The sequence below is a fragment of the Gorilla gorilla genome, chromosome 2 (genome assembly GCF_029281585.2).
Source record: "Gorilla gorilla gorilla isolate KB3781 chromosome 2, NHGRI_mGorGor1-v2.1_pri, whole genome shotgun sequence".
Lineage (NCBI taxonomy): Eukaryota > Metazoa > Chordata > Mammalia > Primates > Hominidae > Gorilla > Gorilla gorilla.
Window position 1 is genome coordinate 22627434 of NC_086017.1, and position 23673 is coordinate 22651106.

The following is a 23673-nucleotide window of genomic DNA, read 5'->3' on the forward strand; positions in this document are numbered from 1 at the left end:
GGAAAGAGGCCTCCGCAGGCTCGGACAAGGGGTCAGGATCCATTGGGCAGGAAACTCGGGTCCCCAGATACCCAGACAGAATGGAGTCTAGGAGTGTTGGGGGTCTCTAGGTCAGCTTGTCTCTTCTTATGCTGTGGGGAAGGGTATGGCTGGAGAAGGGCTTGAGTGGAGTGCTCTAAAGCCTGGAGACCAGGCAGGAACCCCTCTTGCCTGGTCTATTAGGGCAGTACCTGCCTCCCTTTCTCCTATCCAAGGACTTAAACCTAGTGAAGGAAATTAGGCCAGGACATGAATAATGGTTTTGATAACAGATGCTACTTATCGAGTGCCTGCTCGTGCAGAACCTGGACTAAGCTTTTTTATTTATTTTTTTGAGACGGAGTCTCGCTCTGTTGCCCAGGCTGGAGTGCAATGGTGCAGTCTCGGCTCACCGCAACCTCCGCCTCCCGGATTCAAGTGATTCTCCTGTCTCAGCCTCCTGAGTAGCTGGCACTACAGGCGCACGCTACCATACCCAGCTAATTTTTGTATTTTTAGTAGAGATGGGGTTTAACTATGTTGGTTGGCCAGGTTGGTCTTGAACCCCTGACCTTGTGATCCCATGATCTGCCCACCTCGGCCTCCCAAAGTGCTGGGATTACAGGGGTGAGCCACTGCACCCAACCTTGGACTAAGCTTTTTTAACTTCTTTTTTTTTTTCTTTTTGAGACTGAGTCTCGTGTCTCGCTCTGTTGCCCAGGCTGGAGTGTAGTGGCACGATCTCTGCTCACTGTAACCTCCACCTCCCAGGTTCAAGCAATTCTGCCTCAGCCTCCCAAGTAGCTGGGATTACAGGGGCGCACTGCCATGCGCAGCTAATTTTTGTATTTTTAGTAGAGATGGAGTTTCACCATGTTGGCCAAGCTGGTCTTGAACTCCTGACCTCAGATGATCCATCTGCCTTGGCCTCCCAAAGTGCTGGGATTACAGGTGTGAGCCACCACGCCCGGCCTAAGCTGTTTATCTTTTTTTTTTTTTTTTTTTTTTTGAGATAGAGTCTCGCTCTGTCCCCCAGGCTGGAGTACAGTGACGCTATCTTGTCTCACTGCAACCTCCACCTCCCAGGTTCAAGCAATTCTCCTGCCTCAGCCTCCTGAATAGCTGGGACTACAGGTGTGTGCCACCGTGCCCGGCTAATTTTTTGTATTTTTAGTAGAGACAGGGTTTCATCGTGTTAGCCAGGATGGTTTCAATCTCCTGACCTCGTGATCTCCCTTCCTTGGATTCCCAAAATGCTGGGATTACAGGCGTGAGCCACCGTGCCTGGCCTAAGCTATTTATCTTTATATAATTTATCTTCACAAAATCTCTGCCCAGGAGGCATTGTTATCCTTGTTGTGAAGATCAGCTGACTAAGGTCAAAGAAATGTTGTGACCTGCCCAAGGTCCCATAGCAGTTGGGTGGCAGAGTCAGGGCTAGAACCCACATTTGCTTGACTATGAAACCTCTGAGTTGAATCTACAGTGGTCAGGGCTGCAGGTGCATAGACAGTCTGAGTGCTGTGGGCTGGGGGAACTCCGGGAGAGTGTCTGGCTTGGGTTCAGTGACCCACCTGGCCCTGCAGGGGCTCACCTGGACCGCCTGGTGCCCCTGGTGGAGGATTTCTGCAACCTGGATGATGATGAGCTCCGGGAGTCCTGCCTCCAGGCTTTTGAGGCCTTCTTGAGGAAGTATGTATGGTGGGGTTGCCTGGGGATCCCTTTGGGAAGTTGGTGGGGATGCTGGCCCAAAGCAGTAAAATTTCAGGACTCCCATTGGGCCCTGCCCCCCACTCCTGTCCTGGCTGGATCCAGCAAAGCATTCCTCATCCTGCCCCACAGGTGCCCCAAGGAAATGGGTCCTCACGTGCCCAGCGTGACCAGCCTCTGCCTCCAATACATAAAACACGACCCCAACTACAACTACGACAGTGATGAGGATGAGGAGCAGATGGAGACAGAGGATAGTGAATTCAGTGAGCAAGGTTAGTGGACAGCCCATCGTTGGGGTTGGAGGGTGGAGGTGAACACAGCCTTCCTGGGATCCCCCAACCAAAGACAGCGGTCACATTTGGTGCCCCTGTCCTGATGCCAGCTCTTCCTCAAGCTCCAGTCCCACCCGCTGTGACTGCACAGACCACAGTAATGATAGTAGTCATTGCTGTCATTTATTGAGCATCTACTAGTCGTGTTCCTCACAATAACCCTAAAAAAACAGAAATTATTACCCCCGTGTTTCAGACAAGGACACATACTGAGAAGAGAGTGGCCTGAGATAACACAACTAGGAATTGGCATAGCTGGGCCTTAGAGCCAGGTCTGTCAGGCTCCCCCACCTCTGCACTGCCACCGTGTACCCTTTTATGAATGGCTTTCAGGACATAATGTCTTTAACCCAGCAGAGGAAAGCTCTGATGGTGGAATGGCAGGCACTGGCAGGGGAGCAAGATGTCTCAATGGGGGTGGACTTGATAGCTTCTTTCCTCCTATGCCTGTGGTCCTGCCTGTCATTCAGACAGATTTCCAGGGCAGAGATGCCCCTAGGCCTGAAGGCAGGGCATCGATGGAGACAATGGATTTAGAGCCTGATGGGGTACTTGGAACAAGATGGGATGGTAAATGAGATTGGACAGGCATGCGGGGGCCTTGAATGCCAAGCCAGGGAGGTGGGACACTTGTCAGTAATAGAGAGCTAAGGATGTGTGTTCGTGGGTGGCCTACTGTGGGGGTGACAGTGATCCATTAGAGGGGATGGCTGCTGAGCTGCCCGGTGGCTGTGGCCCACTGTGGCTGTCCAGACACCACCCTGTGGGTCCAAGTGGTCCACAGAGTGGTATGGGCAAGGCCATGCTGGGCTCTGAGCCTGTGCCTTGGGGTGCTCCCAGGCAAGACTGTTCCCCTCTGAGCCTCCTGTGTGCCTCCGCAGGTGATAGGGCTGGGCCTCGTGGGCCTGAATCTCAGCTCTGCTGTTCCTCGCTGTGTGCCCTGAGAGTCTCACCCCCTCTGAGTCTTAGTCTTATCGTCTGTAAAATGGAGCTCGGCAGTACCTTCACTTTTGAGGTGATGGTAAAGACTGCACGAGCCCTTGACTTTCAGGGAGATTATCAGATAGAAAGCCACACAAACCCAGCATTTCCTCTTTATTAATCCTGCCTGGAAGCCTTTGGAATCAGGACCCTTGAGAGGCAGAGATCAGGGGAGAGAAGAGGCCAAAGGGAGGCTCTGTCCCTTCTCCCTTCTGGAGTCCCAGTAAACGAAACATCACATAGCCAAACCTGATGCCAAAAGATGAGTTTTGTGCCCCAAATTGATTCTCCAAGTCTACATGAAGACTTGGAAGTCTGTTTTTTCCCTGGTACAGTCCAGACAATTAAGGGTCTGGAGGCAGAGGGGAGGACCCTAGTTTAACTCCAAGTATTTCCTTAACTTGGGGCAAGCCACTTCCTCTCTCTAAACCCCAGTTTCCTCATCTCTATAATGGGGAAATAATCCCTGTCTCAAAAGGTCGTCATGAAGCTAAAATAAGATTATGGGTTTGACATGCTTAGCCCCATCCGTAGCACTCAGTAGATGCCCATTAAAAGGTAGGGAATGTTCCCCATAGGGTATCTATAAATGCTGATCATCAAAAAGTGAAGCACAGTGCCCAGCTCTCTCTCCTCCCTGTCCCTTCTCCCCTGAGCCACAGACCTGTCCTGGGAGATGAGGGTTCCACGTGTGTCTTGTTCCTGCCCCAGAGAGTGAAGACGAGTACAGCGATGACGATGACATGAGCTGGAAGGTGCGCCGGGCAGCTGCCAAGTGCATCGCAGCCTTGATCAGCTCGCGGCCTGACCTGCTGCCCAATTTCCACTGCACCCTGGCACCTGTGCTCATCCGCCGCTTCAAAGAACGCGAGGAGAACGTCAAGGCTGACGTCTTCACTGCTTACATCGTGCTGCTGCGGCAAACACGGCCCCCGAAGGGATGGCTGGAGGCCATGGAGGAACCCACCCAGACCGGCAGCAACCTCCATATGCTACGTGGGCAGGTGGGCATGCCTTCACCTCCACCCCTACCCCCGATTTGCCTACCCAGCCACTCACTGTTAGTGTCCCTGGACTTGGAAACTCACCTGGGGAGAACATCCAGCCATGGAAGGGAAGGGAAGGGGTCCCTGGGGTGGGGGGCGGGAGCCAGCCAGGCTTCTGGAGTGTAGTAGTGACAGCCAGCCTGCCTGAGTGAGCTTGAGCAAGTTGCTTAGTCTCTCTGTACCTGTAAAATGGACGCAGGAAATTTGCCTACTCTCCAAGGGTCTGTGTGCGGTCACCAAAAGCCTGGCACAGAGTGAGGGATGAGTGCTTGGGAGATATCTTGATGCCGACATCCTCCCTGGGGATGTGTCTGGCAAAGCCTCCTGGTAGTGGGCAGGTGGGTAGGTTTCTTGGGTGGTCCCTGACCTTGACTTCCCCCTCCTGCCCACAGGTGCCCCTTGTGGTCAAGGCCCTGCAGCGGCAGCTTAAAGATCGGAGCGTCAGAGCCCGCCAGGGATGCTTCAGCCTCCTCACTGAGCTGGCGGGTGTCCTCCCAGGCAGCCTGGCCGAGCATATGCCTGTGCTGGTATCAGGTAGGCTGGACTGCAACCAGGTATCTGCTGTTCTGGGCCATTTCCAGAACCCAGACCCCACCCCTGAGTTGAGCCCCCAATTCCTGAGACAGTCTGAGACCCAATCCCAGGCTCAGTCCCTGGTCAAGAGTCTCCAGTGGCCTCCCACTACCAGCAGTGAGAACAAGGCTGGCTCCAGTGAGTTCCCTGGACATGTTTCCCTCAGCCCTGGCCACTGGTCAGGGCTGACTTCTTGGAAACTTCTGCAGAAGAGTTTAGGTGCTTCAGTCCAGCTCAGGCACTTGTAGGTACCCCAGCCTTGCTTCCAGGGAGGGCCGTGTTGCATCAGAGGCGGTGGCCTCATAACCTTTGCATTCACCCTGCAGGCATCATCTTCTCGCTGGCCGACCGCTCCAGCTCCTCCACCATCCGGATGGATGCCCTGGCCTTCTTGCAGGGACTGCTGGGCACCGAACCAGCTGAGGCCTTCCACCCACACTTGCCTATCCTCCTGCCACCTGTGATGGCCTGTGTGGCTGACCCTTTCTACAAGATTGCAGCCGAGGCCCTGGTGGTGCTGCAGGAGCTGGTGCGGGCCCTGTGGCCGCTACACAGGCCTCGGATGCTGGATCCTGAGCCATATGTTGGAGAGATGTCTGCGGTCACCCTGGCGCGACTTCGTGCCACTGACCTGGACCAGGAGGTGAAGGAGCGGGCCATTTCCTGCATGGGCCACCTTGTAGGCCACCTGGGTGACCGGCTTGGGGATGACCTGGAGCCCACGTTACTGCTCCTCCTGGACCGCCTGCGGAATGAGATCACCCGGCTGCCCGCCATCAAGGCGCTTATGCTGGTGGCCGTATCCCCACTACAGCTTGACCTACAGCCCATCCTGGCCGAGGCACTGCGCATTCTGGCCTCATTCCTGCGGAAGAACCAGCGGGCTTTGCGACTGGCCACACTGGCAGCCCTGGACGCCCTGGCCCAGAGCCAGGGCCTCAGCCTCCCACCGTCTGCCGTGCAGGCCGTGCTGGCTGAGCTGCCTGCCCTGGTCAACGAGAGTGACATGCATGTGGCCCAGCTGGCTGTGGACTTCCTTGCCACAGTGACCCAGGCCCAGCCAGCCTCTTTGGTGGAGGTCAGTGGCCCTGTGCTCTCAGAGCTGCTGCGGCTGCTGCGTTCGCCCCTGTTGCCAGCCGGGGTTCTGGCAGCTGCTGAAGGCTTCCTGCAGGCCCTGGTAGGGACCCGTCCCCCGTGTGTGGACTATGCCAAACTCATCAGCCTGCTCACTGCGCCTGTTTATGAGCAGGCTGTGGATGGTGGGCCTGGCCTGCACAAGCAGGTGTTCCACTCATTGGCCCGGTGTGTGGCAGCCCTCTCAGCTGCCTGTCCCCAAGAGGCGGCAAGCACAGCCAGTCGCCTGGTCTGCGATGCCAGGTCGCCCCACTCCAGCACGGGGGTCAAGGTCCTGGCATTCTTGTCGCTGGCTGAGGTGGGTCAGGTGGCTGGGCCAGGCCCCCAGCGGGAGCTGAAGGCGGTGCTCCTGGAAGCTTTGGGGTCACCCAGTGAGGATGTGAGGGCTGCAGCCTCGTATGCACTGGGCCGCGTGGGTGCTGGCAGCCTGCCCGACTTCCTGCCCTTCCTGCTGGAGCAGATCGAGGCTGAGCCCCGACGACAGTACCTGTTGCTGCACTCACTCAGGGAGGCCCTGGGGGCCGCCCAGCCTGACAGCCTGAAGCCCTACGCCGAGGACATCTGGGCCTTGCTGTTCCAGCGCTGCGAGGGTGCTGAGGAGGGCACCCGGGGGGTGGTGGCCGAGTGCATTGGGAAGCTGGTCCTTGTGAACCCTTCGTTCCTTCTGCCCCGCTTGCGGAAGCAGCTTGCTGCAGGTAGGCACACAGGTGTGGGCAAGGCAGCCCACCTTGGAGGTGGGCAGTTTGCCATCCTGGCAGCTGGGGCAGAGTGAGCTATTTCAAGTCACTGGATACAAGAATCACGGTATCTATGCGACAGAGGCAAGGAAGCTACAGAGGAACACACAGTGATACCTGAGACTTAAAGGCTTCCTCCTATGGGACTGTGGGATAGAAGGGACAGAGTCCTTGATTGGTCCCTACAACAAATACATTTAAAAATCTCATGATGTTGGCTAGGCATGGTGGCACATGTCTGTGATCCCAGCACTTTGGGAGGCTGAGGTGGGTGGATCACTTGAGCCTAGGAGTTTGAGACCAGCCTGGGCAACATGGTGAGACCCTGCCTCTACCAAAAAAAAAAAAAAAAACCTCATGATGCCAACTTCATAATCCTTGATGTGGACAGTAGCTTAGTGCTCCACACAGAGGTCAACAAAAACGGTTTTCCCAGTAGCCGTAGACTGCAGCCTGCAGAGGGTCAGCTCTCTCGGCTAGCCTGAGCCAAGAGGAGACGGCAGTATAGACGGGGACAGGCTGACATGCCCCCGAGGCTTGGAGAGGGCTGGGCAAGAACCAGGAGGGGCAGGTGTTTTGGCTTGTCGTGTTTTGGCACACCAGGTATCTTAGCTTCAGGAGGTGGAAAGCAGACAGGTAGGGTCATCAGGCTCCTAGGAAAGTGAGAGTTCCCAGAATGAAAGGCCAGTGGGCTTCGAGCTCGCCAGCTGGCCCCTTAGAGAACCAGTGGATGCTCTGGTTGACAGAATGCAGGTACAGTGTTTGGTAAGCTATGTGGTACCTACAGTAATTAATACTGAGTAAATCAAGAGCTGCTGTTGTTACTAGGTAGGTTAGTGATTTCAGTTAAGGCCTTCTTGGGTTGCTGGGTTCGTAAGAAGCAGTTGTCTGGCCTCAGGACTGGATGGAAGAACATTGTTGAGGACACTGTCTATTACATCACACAAAGAACCTTGAGAGACGAGAGTGTTAAGATGCAGAGGAGCCCTGCTTTGCCTAAACACCTATTTGTTTCTATCTCATGTGCGCTGTTGAACCAGCCACCCAGTCACATTTCCTTTTTAGCACCAACTGCTGGGAAGCTTAGAGCCAGATGAGTGGTCTGCTTCTAGTAGGTTCCTGGGACATCCTTATTGATGCTCTCTGTACATTTTCCTGCTAGTCTCCTTCTTACCTCCCTGCCTTCAGTCGTCCTTGGCCTTGTTCTTGTTTTCAGTTCACTTAATCTTACTCTCTCGTGCCTGTCTTCATCAGCCACCCTAAATCTTCCTGGGAGCCAGTCAGGCTGGCAAGGGAAAGAGGTAAAAGCTAAAAGTCTGAATTCAGTAACTCTTCCATTCATTCCTGCCTTAGCACCAAATGGTAAACTTTTCCTCGAGGCTGAACATAAAGCCTGTGGGGTGGAAACACCTTAGCCCATTCACTGCATTGTGCTGGGGGTTGGGCAGGGAGCAAAGGGGGCGAGCCACTGAGGAGAGATTCAGACGCAGGTGGAGCGTCCACCCATTCGTTTCCTTCATTAAGGGAATGTACTTCCCCTCTTTACTGGGCTTCTCTACTCAGAAAGCAAGCGGCAAAGCACAAGTAAGCAAGCTCTCTGTGACCGAGCCTGGAGATGATCCGAGTTCTGTTAGGCCCCCCTGACCACCAGCCAGAACGCAGCCCCAGGAAGAGGGGCCCAGTCAGGAATTCTGGATCTGCTGTGTGGCCTTAGACATGAACTTAAACTCTCTGAGTCTCTCTTTCCTCATATGTCAAAGAGATGATTTTTATTGGTGATTTTATTGGTTCTTTTAATACTACTTTATTATTAATTAATAGGATCATTGTTAGGACTAATTGAGATAACATGTCTGAAAAATCCCAAGGCCTGAGGGAAGGTCTTTGTTGGAGCAGTTCCTGTCTTGGTTATTGGTTCCCTGTTTGCAGCCTGTGGTGTTACCTGAGCACTGGCAGTCCTACTGTTTCAGCTGCAGCAGGAAGAATTGAGGGGAGATTCAAGGCTGCCAAGGGAAATGGTAGAATCCACTTTCCCAGAGATGGGGAGGGGGTACAGTTCTGTCTTCCAGGGAAGCAGGGGGAGGAGCCTAAGCGCCTTCTGATCTGTGAGCCTCCAGGATTGGCCCCTGCCCCTCACTAACTCACCTCTTCTTGTCCTGCAGGTCGGCCACACACCCGGAGCACCGTCATCACAGCGGTCAAGTTCCTTATCTCGGACCAGCCCCATCCCATTGACCCCCTCCTGAAGAGCTTCATCGGTGAGCACCTACCTCCTGCCCCTCCACCTTGTTCAGTGCCCCCACCCAGTCCTTGAGCTTGGGCTGATGTTTACTACCCAACAGCCAAGGGCAATGGGAGACCCGGGAGGTGTGCCCACGATGGGCAGCAGGGCCTGGCCCTCCAGTTAAAAGGCCTGGATTCACATCCCTGCCTTCCTACTGCCACTCAATCATGGGTGGGCGTGGCATGCCCATCACACCTCTAAGCCTCGCTTTCCTCATCTGTCAAATGGGCGTGAGAAACTCTTATTATCTGCATTTTCTAGAGTTGTCCTGGAAGCCCATGGGCAACTGAGGGAGAAGATGCTTCATCAACATATAGACTCTTGGGAATGGAAAACCACCAGCCTCTCACATGCCTTAGCTTTTGTGGGCCCCAAAGTGGGGCAGGGAAGAGTGCTCCCCCCCGCCCCGCCCGCCCACTAGATCGCCCTCTGTCTGAGGGGCCTTCTGGCCTGAGGAGCCCAAGCAGACTTTACTGGGAGGAGAGGAACTGAGACCTCCCTCTGGGGCTCGGCAGGACCACTGGGTTTTTCCTAGGAAGGCAGAGCCCTCACCCCTTCAGAGCTTGGAGCCTGCAGCCCCTCACTGGGCCACACTGGAGTCTCAGCCCACATCTAGGCAGGGCAGCCCAGTAGAGAGAGGTTTTGGAGCTCACCTGCCTCAGGTTCAAATCCTGGCCCTGCTATTCCCTGGGTGTGTGAGTGTGGACAAGTCTTCTCATCCTCAGCTATAAAATGGGGGTGCTGGGCCAGGTGCGGTGGCTCTCGCCTATAATCCCAGCACTTTGGGAGGCCAAGGCAGGTGGATCACCTGAGGTCAGGAGTTCAAGACCAGCCTGGCCAACACGGCGAAACCCCGTCTCTACTAAAAATACAAAAATGAGCCGGGCGTGATGGCAGGCACCTGTAATCCCAGCTACTCTGGAGGCTGAGGCAGGAGAATCACTTGATCCCGGGAGGGGAAGGTTGCAGTGAGCGGAGATTGCACCACTGCACTCTAGCCTGGGCGACAGAGCAAGACTCTGTCTCAAAAAAAAAAAAAAATTGTTGGGCATGGTGGTGGGCACCTGTAATCTCAGCTGTTCGAGAGACTGAGGCACAAGAATTGCTTGAACCCGGGAGGCAGAGGTTGCAGTGAGCCAAGATCGTACCATTGCACTCTAGTCTGGGCAACAAGAGCAAAACTCTGTCTCATAAAAAAAAAAAAAGAAACGGTTGTGCTGATACTCATCTGCCAGGGGCCTGTTATGTGGGACCAAGGGGTCAGCAGATGTGACCGTGTTCTGCACTGGAGAACATGTGCAGAAGCTCTAGCAATGTCATCGGCAGCAACTTTGTCCCTTGCCCTAATGCAGTGGGCACATGCCCCACCTCCAGCCTGATTTCCTCCATTGTAACGGAGCTGCCCTTGGCTAGCACCACCAGCGACCTTCACATAGGGGTCCTGGCTTGCTTTAAAACATTTGAACTGGTTTTTGAGCTCTCACTGTGTATCAGGCACCACACTAGGCCCTTTAATATACCTCATCATAGTGGATGCTCACAAGCAAGGAGCTGTGAGCATCCTTGCTCTGCTGGGAGCCTTCCTGCCCTTCCCAGTGCGTCACATCAGGGGCACGTGGAGGTGGCTTGTCCCCTGGCTGGCGATGGTAACTTTGATCACCCAGTTCAGGTGGATACCGCCATGGTTTCTCTCCACTCTAAATTTACTCTTTTTTTCCTTTGGAATGAATATGAATTTTTGAGTACATAAAATAAGTATTTTATGTAAACATCCTTGTTCTCATCAATTTTTTTGCCCACTAGGTTTAGCATCCACGGTTGTTTCTTGCCTGGGTCAATGATTACTGTGATATTTGCCAAATGGTGACTTTCTAGTTCCATTATTCTTTCCATAGTTACAAGTTTGCATTCTACTGTCTGGAAGAACTTTTTCTTCTCTCCCACTTATTTATTCATCAATTTATTTGTCATTAGAGATTCATGGCTTCTTCCCACTTCATTCCGTGGGCTATACTGTTACTGTCTTTAATTTTGATGCATTGGGAGCCCTTCAAGCTGGTTCCTATTTTCTATTGACATGTTTCAATCTTTTTTTTTTTTTTTTTTTTTTTGAGAGAGTCTCACTCTGTCACCCAGGCTGGAAGGCAATGGCACAATGATACCTTACTGCAACCCTTGCCTCTCAGGCTCAAGTAATCCTCCCACTTGAGCCTCCCAAGTAGCTGGGATTACAGATGTGCGCCAGCCACCACACCTGGCTACTTTTAAAATTTTTTTTATAAAAACAGGGTTTTGCTATGTTACCCAGGCTGGTCTCGAACTCCTAGGCTTAAGTGATCCACTCACCTTAGCCTCCCAAAGTGCTGGGATTCCAGACGTGAACCCCCGTGCCCAGCCTCCATCATTCTCTTAAGTGTATCCTTGCTTTTGGCACGATGAGATGCTCCAGATTCATTGCGAACCTCTCCTGCCCCAGTCCTGGAATCAGCCATTTCTCCAAGGAGTCCTGATTCCTTTTAGTGGAGAATGGTATTTTGAATCCAAAATCTGGACACTAGATGTGCCTGTTGCTGTTGGGGCCTCATTGCTTGTAGGCCCTCTCAGCAGACAGAACTAGGAAATGCATGTCTATATGCAGAGACACAAACACACACGTGTATACATGTGCTTCCAGATGCACACCCATGCACATCTTTCTTTGTCCCTCCTTCTTTCCCTCCCTGCCTCTCTTTCTCTCCCTCTTTCTCTTCTTTCTCTTCTACCTACCTACCCACCTATTTTGAAAACCTTGAGTTCATAGCTGCTTCGTATTGCACTCTAGCCCCCTTTCCATATGTGTAACTCCTTTCTCTTACAGTAAGAAACCCAGCTCCCATTATCTACAAGATATTTATTTTCTTAATCCTGAAATACACAGAAAGTAGTCTGAGAATTGCTGACTCTTGTCTCTGTGAAAACTAATACTCGTGTGTAGTTTTTTTGTGTTTCGCTAGAGGGCAGCTAGTCAAAATACTCGAAGTGGCTTGGTTTGTTTTCTCCTTCATAAGCTGGGTGGTTATGTGGATCATTTTAAATACAGTTTTTGTTTGTTTGTTTGTTTTTGCAGGGAGTGGGTGTGGGTACGGTGGTTCACTCCTGTAATCCCAGCACTTTGGGAGGCTGAGGCGGGAGGATAACCTGAGGTCAGGAGTTCCAGACCAGCCTGGCAAAACCCCATCTCTACCAAAAAATATAAAAATTAGCCAGGTGAAGGCCGGGCGCGGTGGCTCACGCCTGTAATCCCAGCACTTTGGGAGGCCGAGGGGGGCGGATCACGAGGTCAGGAGATCGAGACCATCCTGGCTAACACAGTGAAACCCCGTCTCTACTAAAAATACAAAAAAATTAGCCGGGCGTGCTGGCAGGCGCCTGTAGTCCCAGCTACTCAGGAGGCTTGAGGCAGGAGAATGGCGTGAACCCCGGAGGCAGAGCTTGCAGTGAGCCGAGATTGCGCCACTGCACTCCAGCCTGGGCGACAGAGCGAGACTCCATCTCAAAAAAAAAAAAAAAAGACAAAAAAATGGGGTGTGGTGGCACACGCCTATAATCCCAGCTACCTGGGAGGCTGAGGCCTGAGAATCGCTTGAACCCGGGAGATGGAGGTTGCAGTGAGCTGAGATTGTGCCACTGTACTCCGTCCTGGGCGACAGAGCAAGACTGTCTTTTGACTCAAACAAAAAAATGATAAATAAATACAGTTTTTTTGCATTTTGGTTTTATTTTTAGGGATTCCCCCATCCTTAATTTTATTTATTTATTAAGTATATACAACATTAACAATTCTAAAATGTTTAAACTATAATGGCTGGGCGTAGTGGCTCATGCCTGTAATCCCAACACTTTGGGAGGCTGAGGCAGGAGGATCACTTGAGTCCAGGAGTTTGAGACCAGCCTGGGCAACATAGTGATACCCCCATCTCTAAAAGAATTTTTTTTTCCAAACCAACATGGCACATGTATACCTATGTAACAAACCTGCATGTTGTGCACATGTACCCTAGAACTTAAAGTATAATAAAAAAAATTTTTTTAAGTTTAAACTCTATATCATAGTCCTTTTCTGCTACTATAACAGAATACTACAGAGTGGGTAGTTTATAAAGAAGAGAAATTTATTCCTCACAGTTGTGGAGACTGGGAGGTCCAAGAACATGGCACCAGCATCTGGTGAGGGCCATCCCATGGTGGAAGGAAGGGCAGAAGTGAGCATGGGAGACAGAGAGACGAGAGGGGGGCTTAACAGGAGCTCCCTCCCATGATCCCTGACCCACTCCTGTAGTGACGGCATTAATCCATGCGTCAGGGCTTCACCCTCGTGACCTAATCACCTCTCAATACTATTACCATGGCAATTAAGTTTCAACATGAGTTTTGGTGGGGACATTCAAATCATAGCACTGTACAAGTCTGGGCGCAGTGGCTCATGCCTGTAATCTCGGCACTGTGGGTGGCCGAGGTGGTGGATTACTTGAGGTCAGGAGTTCAAGACCAGCCTGGCCAACATGGTGAAATCCTGTCTCTACTAAAAATACAAAAATTAGCCGGGCATGGTGGTTCGTGCCTGTAATCCCAGGTACTTGGGAGGCTGAGGCAGGAAAATCGCTTGAACCTGAGAGGTGGAGGTTGCAGTGTGCCGAGATCACACCACTGCACTCCAGCCTGGGCAACAGAGTGAGACTCTGTTTCAACAAAACAAAACAAAAACAAATCATGGCACTGTACAAAAAAGGAGTATCCTGAGAAGTGCTGGCGACTCTGTGTAAGTTTCTTGACCTCTCTGATCTTTAAGAGCCTCACCTGTAATATCAAGTTCACATTCACAGAGTCTGTGCTGTGTGCCAGGCACTCTGCTCTGTGCTTTTAATACATTACCACATTCAAAAAATGTTTTTCTTTTTTTTTTTTCAAGATAATGCTGAGGCACCACATTTTAAATTCTAAAGACAGTCCTATAGCGTAGGTTCTGTTACGACTCCCATTTTACAGATGAGGACACTGAGGCTCTCCAAGGTCCCACAGTTAATTGGTAGAGCTGGAATGGAAGCCACGTCAGCTCGAGCCCACATTCTTATCTGGCCTTTGAAGGGTTGTTTGTGCCTGGCACAAAGTAGATACTCACCACACCCAGCTTACCCCCATTCAGCCAGTTCTGCACGTGCACAGTCACCAGATGGCCGGGGTGGTGAGGGAGGTGACTTTGTGCTTTGGCTGTGCATCCCCCACGCCCCTCATGTTCTTCTGCCAGGAGAGTTCATGGAGAGCCTGCAGGACCCAGACCTGAATGTGCGCCGTGCGACTCTGGCTTTCTTCAACTCAGCTGTGCACAACAAGCCCTCGCTAGTCCGGGACCTGCTGGATGACATCCTGCCCCTCCTCTACCAGGAGACAAAGATCCGGCGGGACCTCATCCGAGAGGTGTGGAGCAGAGCTGGGGACCCAGGGGAAGCTGGGGGTGATGCCACCTCTCATGCCTCACTGTTAGGACATTATTATCTCATCAGAGCAGGTGCTGGGGCCACATGGCCTGGGTCAAGTCCTGCCCTGACTCCGAGCTGTGGGACCCCAGCCAGGGCAACCTGATCCTCTCTGAGCCTCAGTTTCTCCTCATGAGCACATGAGGGTGCTAATTGTGTCTGCGTCAGGGTTGCTGCAACAATTCGGTGAGTGAGGTCCTGTAAGTGTTCAGAACCACCGCAGGCACACAGCCAGCGCTCAGTAAATGTTGATGTTTGACAGGTGTTCACTGAGCATCTGCACTGAGCCCAAGTGCCAGGACTCAGAGTTGGGCCTGACTGGGTTTCTGCCACCAAGGAGTTCATCGTGGCCCCCTAAAGGACAGAGATGCCAACTCTGCTGATTACAGACAGCCCCCTCCTTACAATGGTTCAACTTTACAATGGTGCAAAAGCAGTAGTGTTCAGCAGGCTCCTCACCTTATGATGGGATTGCTTCTGGAAGCCAACTTACGATGGACCTATTGTGATGTAATCCCATCATACACCAAGGAGCAGCTGCATTTAACTTACAGCCCACCTGGTAAAGGAAGGATTCAGGGGGCAGAGGTTAAAGGTGATTTAGTAAGTTTCAGCTGTGGAATACTAGCAGCATCGAGGCCCTTTAAGCTGGGCTTTGGAGGGTGAAAAGGTGTTTACCATTAAAACAGGGCTTCATGGTTGAAAGCTTCAGAAAGACCTGGGTGTCTTTTTTGTTGTTTTTTTGGAGACAGGGTCTTGCTGTGTCACCTAGGCTGGAGTGCAGTGGCACAATCACAGCTCACTGCAGCCTCGACCTCCTGGGCTCAAGCGATCCTTCCACCTCAGCCTCCTGAGTAGCTGGGACTACAGGCGTGTACCACCACACCTAGCTAATATTTTGTATTTTTTTGTAGAGATGCGGTTTTGCCATGTTGCCCAGACTGGTCTCAAATTCCTCCTGCCTCGGCCTCTCAAAGTGCTGGGAGGACAGCCATCATGCCCAACCTACCTGGGTTTTAAATTCCAGTTCAGCCACTTACAAGCAGTGTATCCTTAACCTGTCCAGCTCAGTTAATTAACCTGCCCAACTCAGTTTCCTCATCTGTTAAATGGGATCAGTAACATTTACTTTTTTTTTTTTTTTGAGATGGAGTCTCGCTCTGTCACCCAGGCTGGAGTGCAGTGGCGCGATCTCAGCTCACTGCAACCTCCACCTCCCTGGTTCAAGCAATTCTCCTGCCTCAGCCACCCAAGTAGCTGGGACTACAGGCACGTGCCACCATGCCCGGCTAATTTTTTGTATTTTTAGTAGAGGTGAAGTTTCGCCATGTTAGCCAGGATGGCCTCAATCTCCTGACTTCATGATCCGCCCGCCTTGGCCTCCCAAAGTGCTGGGATTATAGGCGTGAACCACTGTGCCTGGCCAGTAACATTTACTTCTGATGGCATTTGTGATGCTTGAACGAAACGTCATCAGTCAAGCAGTCAGCACAGTGCCTGCCACTCAGACAGTGCCTGCTCAGTAGATTATAAGAATAATTGTTCTTATTGCCACTGTTATCACTTGGGGGAAAGGACACTGCAGGCTGAGCAAAGGCATGGAGACGTGAGAGTATAAGGCACGATTTGGGGCTGGCATGGAGTGTGGAATAGAGATGTGGGGTTTGTAGCAGAAGCTAGAAGAGGTGTCCTTACACCCTGGTGCCATATCACCAACCTTCATCCCTCCTGCAGGTGGAGATGGGGCCCTTTAAACATACAGTGGACGATGGGCTGGACGTGCGGAAGGCAGCCTTTGAATGCATGTATTCACTGCTTGAGAGCTGCCTGGGCCAGCTGGATATCTGTGAGTTCCTGAACCATGTGGAGGACGGGCTGAAGGACCACTACGACATCCGGGTAAGACCAAGCCCCCTGCCAGATCTGTGTGCCCCTGTACCAAGGGATAGTCGGGCACCATTGGGGCCATGCTTGTTTGTCCTTGCTCCCTACTCCAGGCACCCAATGAAAATAGCTGCATTGTTGTTTTCTGATAAGAAAAGGAACCTGTGTCTCAAACACCTTTGGTGGGAGTCTACACTGGGCAGGCTCTTTGGAGGATGGTTTCACAGCAACCAGAAAAAAAAAATTGTCCAGGTGTGGTGGCTCATGCCTGTAATCCCATCACTTTGGGAGGCTGAGGCAGGAGGATGGCTTGAGCCCAGGAGGTTGAGGCTGCAGTGAAACATGATCCCACCACTGCACTCCAACCTGGGCGACAGAGCGAGACCCTGTCTCAAAAAAAAAAAAAAAAATTCCCAGATGAAATTTTTGACCCTGCAGGGCACTTTCAGCTGTGGAATACTAGCAGCATTGAGGAGCGAACTGCATCTCTTCATGTTGTGACCTGAAAGAGCTCCAAGCCCCAATGTTGAGTGGCAAGAGCTAGTTCCAGAAGTTAGGACCATTTTCTTAACAGACAGAGTGAGTCTGGGGCTGGTGGAGCAGTGGGGAGACTTCAGTTTCTTCAATTTATATCTTTCTATATATTTTTTTTAAATGTTAAAGTTTATTCACATATATGATAGAAATCATTTAATTGTGGCGAAATATTAATAATACAAGTTACTATCTTCAGTAACTTACTATCTGCAGGTGAAGATTTTTTTTTTTTTTTTTTTGAGACAGGGTCTTGCACTGTCACCCAGGCTGGAGTGCAGTGGCTTGATCTCAGCTGACTGCAACCTCTGCCTCCCAGGTTCAAGCGATTCTCCTGCTTCAGCCTCCCAAGTAGCTGGGACTACAGGTGCCCACCACCACACTCAGCTAAATTTTTTTTGTATTTTTAGTAGAGACGGGGTTTCACCATATTGGCCAGGCTGGTCTCGAACTCCTGACCTCAAGTAATCTGCCTGCCCTGGCCTCCCAAAGTGCTGGGATTACAGGTGTGAGCCACTGCGCCAGGCTCCATCTTCACTATTTTAAAGTGCACAGCACAGTGGCAGTAAGCACATTCACATTGCGGTGCAGCCGTCACCAATGTCCATCTCAGAACTCTTTTCTCCTTCCCAAACTGCAAACTGCACCCATTCAACACTCTGTGAATTTGACTACTCTAGGTTTCTGCCCTTGTAAGTGGAATCATACAGTATTTGTCCTTTTGTGACCAACTTGTTTCACTTAGTCTGATGTCCTCAAGGTTCATCCATGTTGCAGCATGTCAGAATTTCCCAGTGTTGTATGTACAGACCACCAGTTTGTTTACCCATTCATCCATCGCTGGACAAATATTTGGGTGTTCCCAGCTTCTGGCTATTATGAGTAATGCGACTGTGAACCTAGGTGTTCCGATATCCTTTGGAATCCTGCCTTCAGTTCTTTTCACTTTACCCAGAAGTGAAATTGCTGGATCATACGGCAATTCTGTGTTTAATGTCTTAACGAACTGCTATACTACAACTTTATTTTTAAGTTTTTATTTATTTGTTTGAGATGGAGTCTCACTTTATGGCCCAGGCTGGAGTGCATTGGTGCAATCTTGGCTCACTGCAACCTCCGCCTCCCGGGTTCAAGTGATTCTCCTGCCTCGGCCTCTTGAGTAGCTGGGATTACAGATGTGCACCACCACGCCCGGCTAATTTTTATATGTTTTAGTAGAGACAGGGTTTCGCCATGTTGGCTAGGCTGGTCTTGAACTCCTGACCTCAGGTGATCCACCCACCTCGGCCTCCCAAAGTGTTGGGATTACAGGCGTGAGTCACCACGCCCGGCCCCATATTACAACTTTAAAAAATATGTACTGTAAGCGTGAGTCACTTTTTATAAGGAAAAATACAAAGTAATCAAAAGTAACCCATACTTGTTTTAAAAGATTTACACAAGATGAAAGCAAATAAAGAAGCAAGCAATAATCACCCAAAAGCTTCCTCACACCCAGAGAGGCCTGCTGTAAGTCTCAGTGTGTTTCTTGGGATGATGCACATAGACCCTCATTCATTAGTCAGCCAGTATTAAGTGAGTGCCAACACGCCGAGGTCAGTGGGAGAGGTGGGGTCCCTGTTCTCAAAGCTGTGGAGATGAGTTTATGAGACCTGTTTTCTAGAAATGGGATCACGCACATGCTGTTTTTTCCCCAACCTTTTAACTTACATTTACTGTATGTTGTTTGCTTTGCTTTTCAATATATATCAGTCCTGTCAACAGCTGCAGGAGTTCCCATTTCTGTTGCACTCACCGCTACACATGTATGTTATTTGCACATTTTCACAATTACAGACAATGCTACTGTGAACACCCTGGTGCATTACTGTGACCCATGGTGTGATCGGTGGGCTTCTAGGGTGGAGTGCATGTTCCTGCTAAAGCATCTGATGCGCGTGGTGAGGCTGCACCTCCTGCAGCGGGCGTGCCTCTGACCACTCCAGACTTGGAGTTCCCGGGACGCTCCTTCCTGCACTTCCTGTCTGCCTGTCTCCTCCTCGGCTTTATTATTGCTTTAAACTCTTGCTTCCTGCCAACCCCCAAGAAAGAGAAAAGAAGAAACAACATAAGTTCTCTGGGATTCCAGCCCCAAGATCTTGGTTGAGAAAGGGGGTTGGGTTTTCCAGTGTATGCCATGCGAACTAGTGGAAAATGATGGGGTGCACAAAGCTGAACAGGACTTTCCACCACAGGGTTCCGGGAGGCTCCAGGCGGGAGGGGTGTACTGAGCTTCCATCATCTGGGTGTGCCTGGTATTAGGCATCTTGTGGGGCTACTGACCCCAGGACACAGAGTGAGGAGTTCTGGGCCAGCCCAAAGCTCCAGCTTGTGGGGATTTTTCCCCAGGATCGAGCAAGTCTGTTTCTTCCGTCCAGTCTGGCCATATCCTCTCATGCCTGCCCTCCAGGAGCGCAGGACAGGGCCTAGGCACCAGTGCAGCCTTGGAGTCCACTCTGCTGCCACACCCTGGGGTGAGGAGGGTGGGTGTTACAGCTATAGAGCCCACAGCTTTGCGTCATCAAGTCTTCAAGTGAGCCTTTAGAGAGGGAGTGAACACCGCGCAGTTCACAGGGGAGACGGAATCTTGTCTAGTTCTAGGGCACAGGGTCATGGAGTAGCCAAGAGTCATAGCTCCTGAAGTCCAGCACCGCTGCTCCTTGCTGCCGTGGGCTGGGCCTCCTCCTTTGCTGTGGGGCTTAGGGGTCAGGGTGTGGAGATGGGTAGGGCGTGGGGATTTCAGACAACCAGTCTTTATGGTGTGCAAGGCTTCTTTGTGAGGACTTGACCATTTTCAAAAGACACGACAATTATTCCCCTACAGGCTGAATCTAGGCCTGCAGCCATGTTTAGTTGTTAAAGTTTTTGTTTGGTTTTGAAATCAGGTGTCAACATTTAAAAATCGAGACTTTTTTTTTTTTTTACATGAAAATCGGGATTTCTTTTGAAAACAATCCAGTGGCCCCGAGCTACATGTTTGCATTCCCACCTGGCCACACTCAGCCAGAGCTGCCCCAGCAGCCCCCTTCACTCATCCCCAGCATCTGCCTGACTGGTGGGCATCTGAGCTTGAGAACGACTCCCTCCCTGGTGCTTATCTGATCCTCCTTGGGTCATCCAAGTGTAGTTGGCAAAGAAAGTGTCACCATTTGAGGAAACAGACCCAGAGAGGGAGAGACTCTGGCAGGACTTCACAGTGGTCTGAACTTGGGCTTCAGGTTTCGGGTGTGGGGCCTCTGCTCTTTCCCAGGGCTGGCTGCTGCTCTTGCTCCTGCACCATTTCACTAAGAACCGTCTCCTTCTTCTGGGCAGATGCTGACCTTCATCATGCTTGCCCGGCTGGCCACCCTGTGTCCTGCACCTGTCCTGCAGAGGGTGGACCGACTCATTGAGCCACTAAGGGCCACCTGCACTGCCAAGGTAAGTCCCTGGCCCAGCCCTAGCCCAGGCCCTGGAGCACCTACAGAGTCCTCGGCCAGTCGTTCAGTTACCCTTACTGAGCACTTCCTGCAGTGCAGGTGATGTTGTGAAAGTGCTTCATTTAATCATTGTCATTGCCCTATAAAGTACCTCTTATTATCATTGTATACACAGGGGAACAGAGGCTTTGAGAGGTTGTTATTGGCCAAGGCTACACAGCTAGTAAATTGCAGAGCTGGATTCAGACCCACCTCTGTCTCTCCTTCCATTCATTAAACACTTCCTGGGTGCTGAGCCTCGTAGGAGATACTAAAGATGTAACATTGAGCCTGATAGGTTCCCTACTGTCAATCTCTCACCTCCTTGTTGGGAAGCTGGGTCAGATGACTGGTCTAGGACAAAGCTGCTGCTAGACTGGAGTGCCTGAAGGGTCTGGAGGAGGGATCTGGGGTGCAAGCCCTCATGGAAAGCTGGCGTTGGGAGCAGAGCCTGGCGCACCTAGGTGGTACCTAGTAAATACCTGTTGAATGAAAGAATACATTTGGGTTTTTTAAGGATGGGAATCATTACCAAAAGGAGAGCAGTGTTTTAGGTTGGCACTTAAAGAGGAGAGATACCCATAGAGTGGTGATTTTCAAAAATGAAATCTTCTGTGGATAAAACACTAAAATTGGTAGTTTATTCATAGAAACCTGCCTTGTAAGTTTACATTTTTAACATATGCTTATTATTGAGTCCATCCAAAAAAACACTTCTACAGGGCCAGGCCAGTTTTGACAGTCTCTCATTTCTGGTTTTCTCTGAGCTCTATGGCACCAAGAAAAGTCCCAGTTCTTAAGAGGGAGGTATATATGGCACTGCAGTGCCAGAACATTCTTGCAGTAAAGCCGAGGTGGCAAGAGCAGCTCTGCCCTGAGTTTCCACAAGAGCCACTCATCTGGCCACGCGGAGGATGCTGTCTGTTGGGCATTGGGATGAGCATGGGTAAATCCACACCCACAGTCCTTACCCATGACCCTGAAATCTACCAAGCTCTGACAACCAAAAGCTTTTTAGGAACCTGTTTGTCACACGACTTGAAGTGGCATGAGGCTATGATCTTTAATTCTTACCAATGTACCACTTTTATATAAGGGACTTGATCATCTGAGGATTTTGGCATCCCCTGGGACCCTGGAACCAAACTCCCATGGATACTGAGGGACACCTGTACTACTCACATTACTCATACATGTAGTAGAGTATTCATGTATTTGATTACAGGGTATTGTACAAAACCCCCCGGGAATGTTATCTGCACAGTATTACCTTTCTAAAACCCAAAATGTCTTGGATTCCAAAGCACATCTGGCTCCAGGGGTTTCAGAGAAGGGAGTGTGGACTTGTGTCAAGTTGTTTAATCCTCTTGGCAACTCTTACGATGAGGCAGCTCTTACTTATAGATGGGGAAATGAGGCTCAAAGATGTAGTTACCTGAAGTCACAACTCTTGGGGGCAGAGCCATTTGAACACAGGACTCTGCAACTCCAATGCCAAGCTGTTACCCACTGCATTGAATCCTTTAGGAAGAGCCCAGCATAATAAGGAATTTGAACTTTAGTCCATAAGCAGTGGAGGAATTACTGAGCTCCTCTGCCCAGGTGGGAGATGGTGGGGGAAGAGGAAACAGAAACTGCAGGAGGTAGTTTGGGGTGCTTACTCTCCGGCTGCATCTGCAAAACTGATTGCGGGGCAGGGACTTGAGTGCGGGGAGGAGGCTGCTAGAAGACCATCGCAGTGATCCATTCATTCAGTCTAGTCATATGGTGCTAAGAGCTGGTTTTAAGCACAGCCAAGTATAGGCTGGATCCCTGTGGTCTGTAGGAGGTAAGTATGGGAACACAGTACTTGCCACTGTCAATTAACAAAAAGCGAGCACTTCAGATTGGCTGCTCAGAGGCCCCTCAGTCTGTACTCAAGCTGATTTGAATGGCAAAGAACCTCTGTGGGGAAACTAGCCAGTGCAAAAGCCCAGAGGTGGAGTTAGGAAATAGCTGGTGAGACAGAAGCCTCAGGAGACCTCGCAGCAGGGATTTATGTTGGGGAAGATGATGGGGCAGAGAGGAAGCCGAAGACCAGTGAGGAGGCAGTGGTGTGGGCCAGGCTCAATAAAGGATGGCTGCTCCTGCTGTTTCCTACTTTAGGTCAAAGCTGGTTCTGTGAAGCAGGAGTTTGAAAAGCAAGATGAACTGAAGCGCTCTGCAATGAGGGCAGTGGCTGCCCTGCTGACCATCCCCGAGGTGGGGAAAAGCCCCATCATGGCCGACTTCTCTTCCCAAATCAGATCCAACCCTGAACTTGCTGCCCTCTTTGAAAGCATCCAGAAGGATTCCGCTTCAGCCCCCAGCACAGACTCAATGGAGCTCAGCTAGTCCCCTCAGCACCAAGGTGGGCCCTCGCTTAAGAGAAAGGAGCCCACCGAAGTCCGAGGCCTCCCCATCCCACCACCGCAGGTCTCTACTTTTGCCCTTCCACCATCTCACTGGTGGCCCTGTTGCTCCTGGTCAGGGCTTACAGTGCCTTCTCCAGGGACCCAACTCAAAGGCCCCCAGCCCAAGCTGTGAGGCTGCCAACAGTTGGGCCCCTTCCTTAACTCAGGACAGTCATCCAAAGAAATAGGGTGAGGAAGTTTTCCAGTGACTTCACACTGTACCCCTCCATAGTCTGTCTGGTTCCTTCAGAGGGTGTCTCTGCCTCACAAACTAGTAGTATTTAGAAATAGGCTGTGCTGTCAGCTGTAAAAGATCAGGAGGCAGCAGACACCACTCTGGTTTCTTCACTGCATTCAGCAATGCCTGAAGTTAGTGCTCAGGCCGGGCATCTCAAAAGAAAAGATACTTGAGTTATTCACATTTTAAAATTCAAAACGGTTCATTTTTAAATGGCAGTGATGAATCAGAAATTTGGAAGATGATACGGGTTTCTTTTTTCCAGGGAGGAGGAATGGGTTGGGTAGGGAACTGGACAGGCTTGGACCTCATGTTTCATTTCTAATTTCAAAATACTTATTAGCAAATTGGGCAACAATGGGCATCTTCCATGCCACCACCCAGGCATAACCAGTTGGTTTGTTTCCTTCTGAGGAAGGTTTCAAATGTGTCTAGTGTTCAGTATTGAGGACAAAGAAATACAAGTGGCAGGCCCAAGTATTTTCTGTGGTATCCTAGGTTAATAAAGATTAGATTCTAAGTTACTTCTTTTCTCTGCACGACTCGTCTCCAATTGTTAATCGAATCGCCTGAACCCAGGAGGCAGAAGTTGCAGGGAGCCAAGATCAAGCCACTGCACTCCAGCCGGGGTGACAGCATGAGTCTCAAAAACAAAATCCCAAAAATGACCAGTTTGTATTATAAATATTTATGACTAGGTTTTGAACAGGAGACAGTCTGTAAGATTCCTGTCTAGACTAGAAGTAGAAAAGCTTTA

General features: G+C 50.9%; 1 protein-coding gene across 1 annotated transcript in view; it reads left to right on the forward strand.

The window, feature by feature from the left end:
• The window catches only part of CAND2 (cullin associated and neddylation dissociated 2 (putative)), a 38334-nt gene extending 14894 nt beyond the window's left edge, over positions 1 to 23440 (forward strand). The window contains exons 6-15 of the mRNA XM_004033641.4: positions 1605 to 1710; positions 1861 to 2003; positions 3756 to 4048; positions 4483 to 4624; positions 4990 to 6492; positions 8697 to 8792; positions 14103 to 14272; positions 16066 to 16230; positions 20101 to 20208; positions 22392 to 23440. Coding sequence (XP_004033689.3) covers positions 1605 to 1710; positions 1861 to 2003; positions 3756 to 4048; positions 4483 to 4624; positions 4990 to 6492; positions 8697 to 8792; positions 14103 to 14272; positions 16066 to 16230; positions 20101 to 20208; positions 22392 to 22619 — 2954 coding nt within the window. The 3' untranslated portion in view covers positions 22620 to 23440. The remainder of the gene's footprint in view (positions 1 to 1604; positions 1711 to 1860; positions 2004 to 3755; positions 4049 to 4482; positions 4625 to 4989; positions 6493 to 8696; positions 8793 to 14102; positions 14273 to 16065; positions 16231 to 20100; positions 20209 to 22391) is intronic.
• Positions 23441 to 23673: the final 233 nt, after the last annotated feature.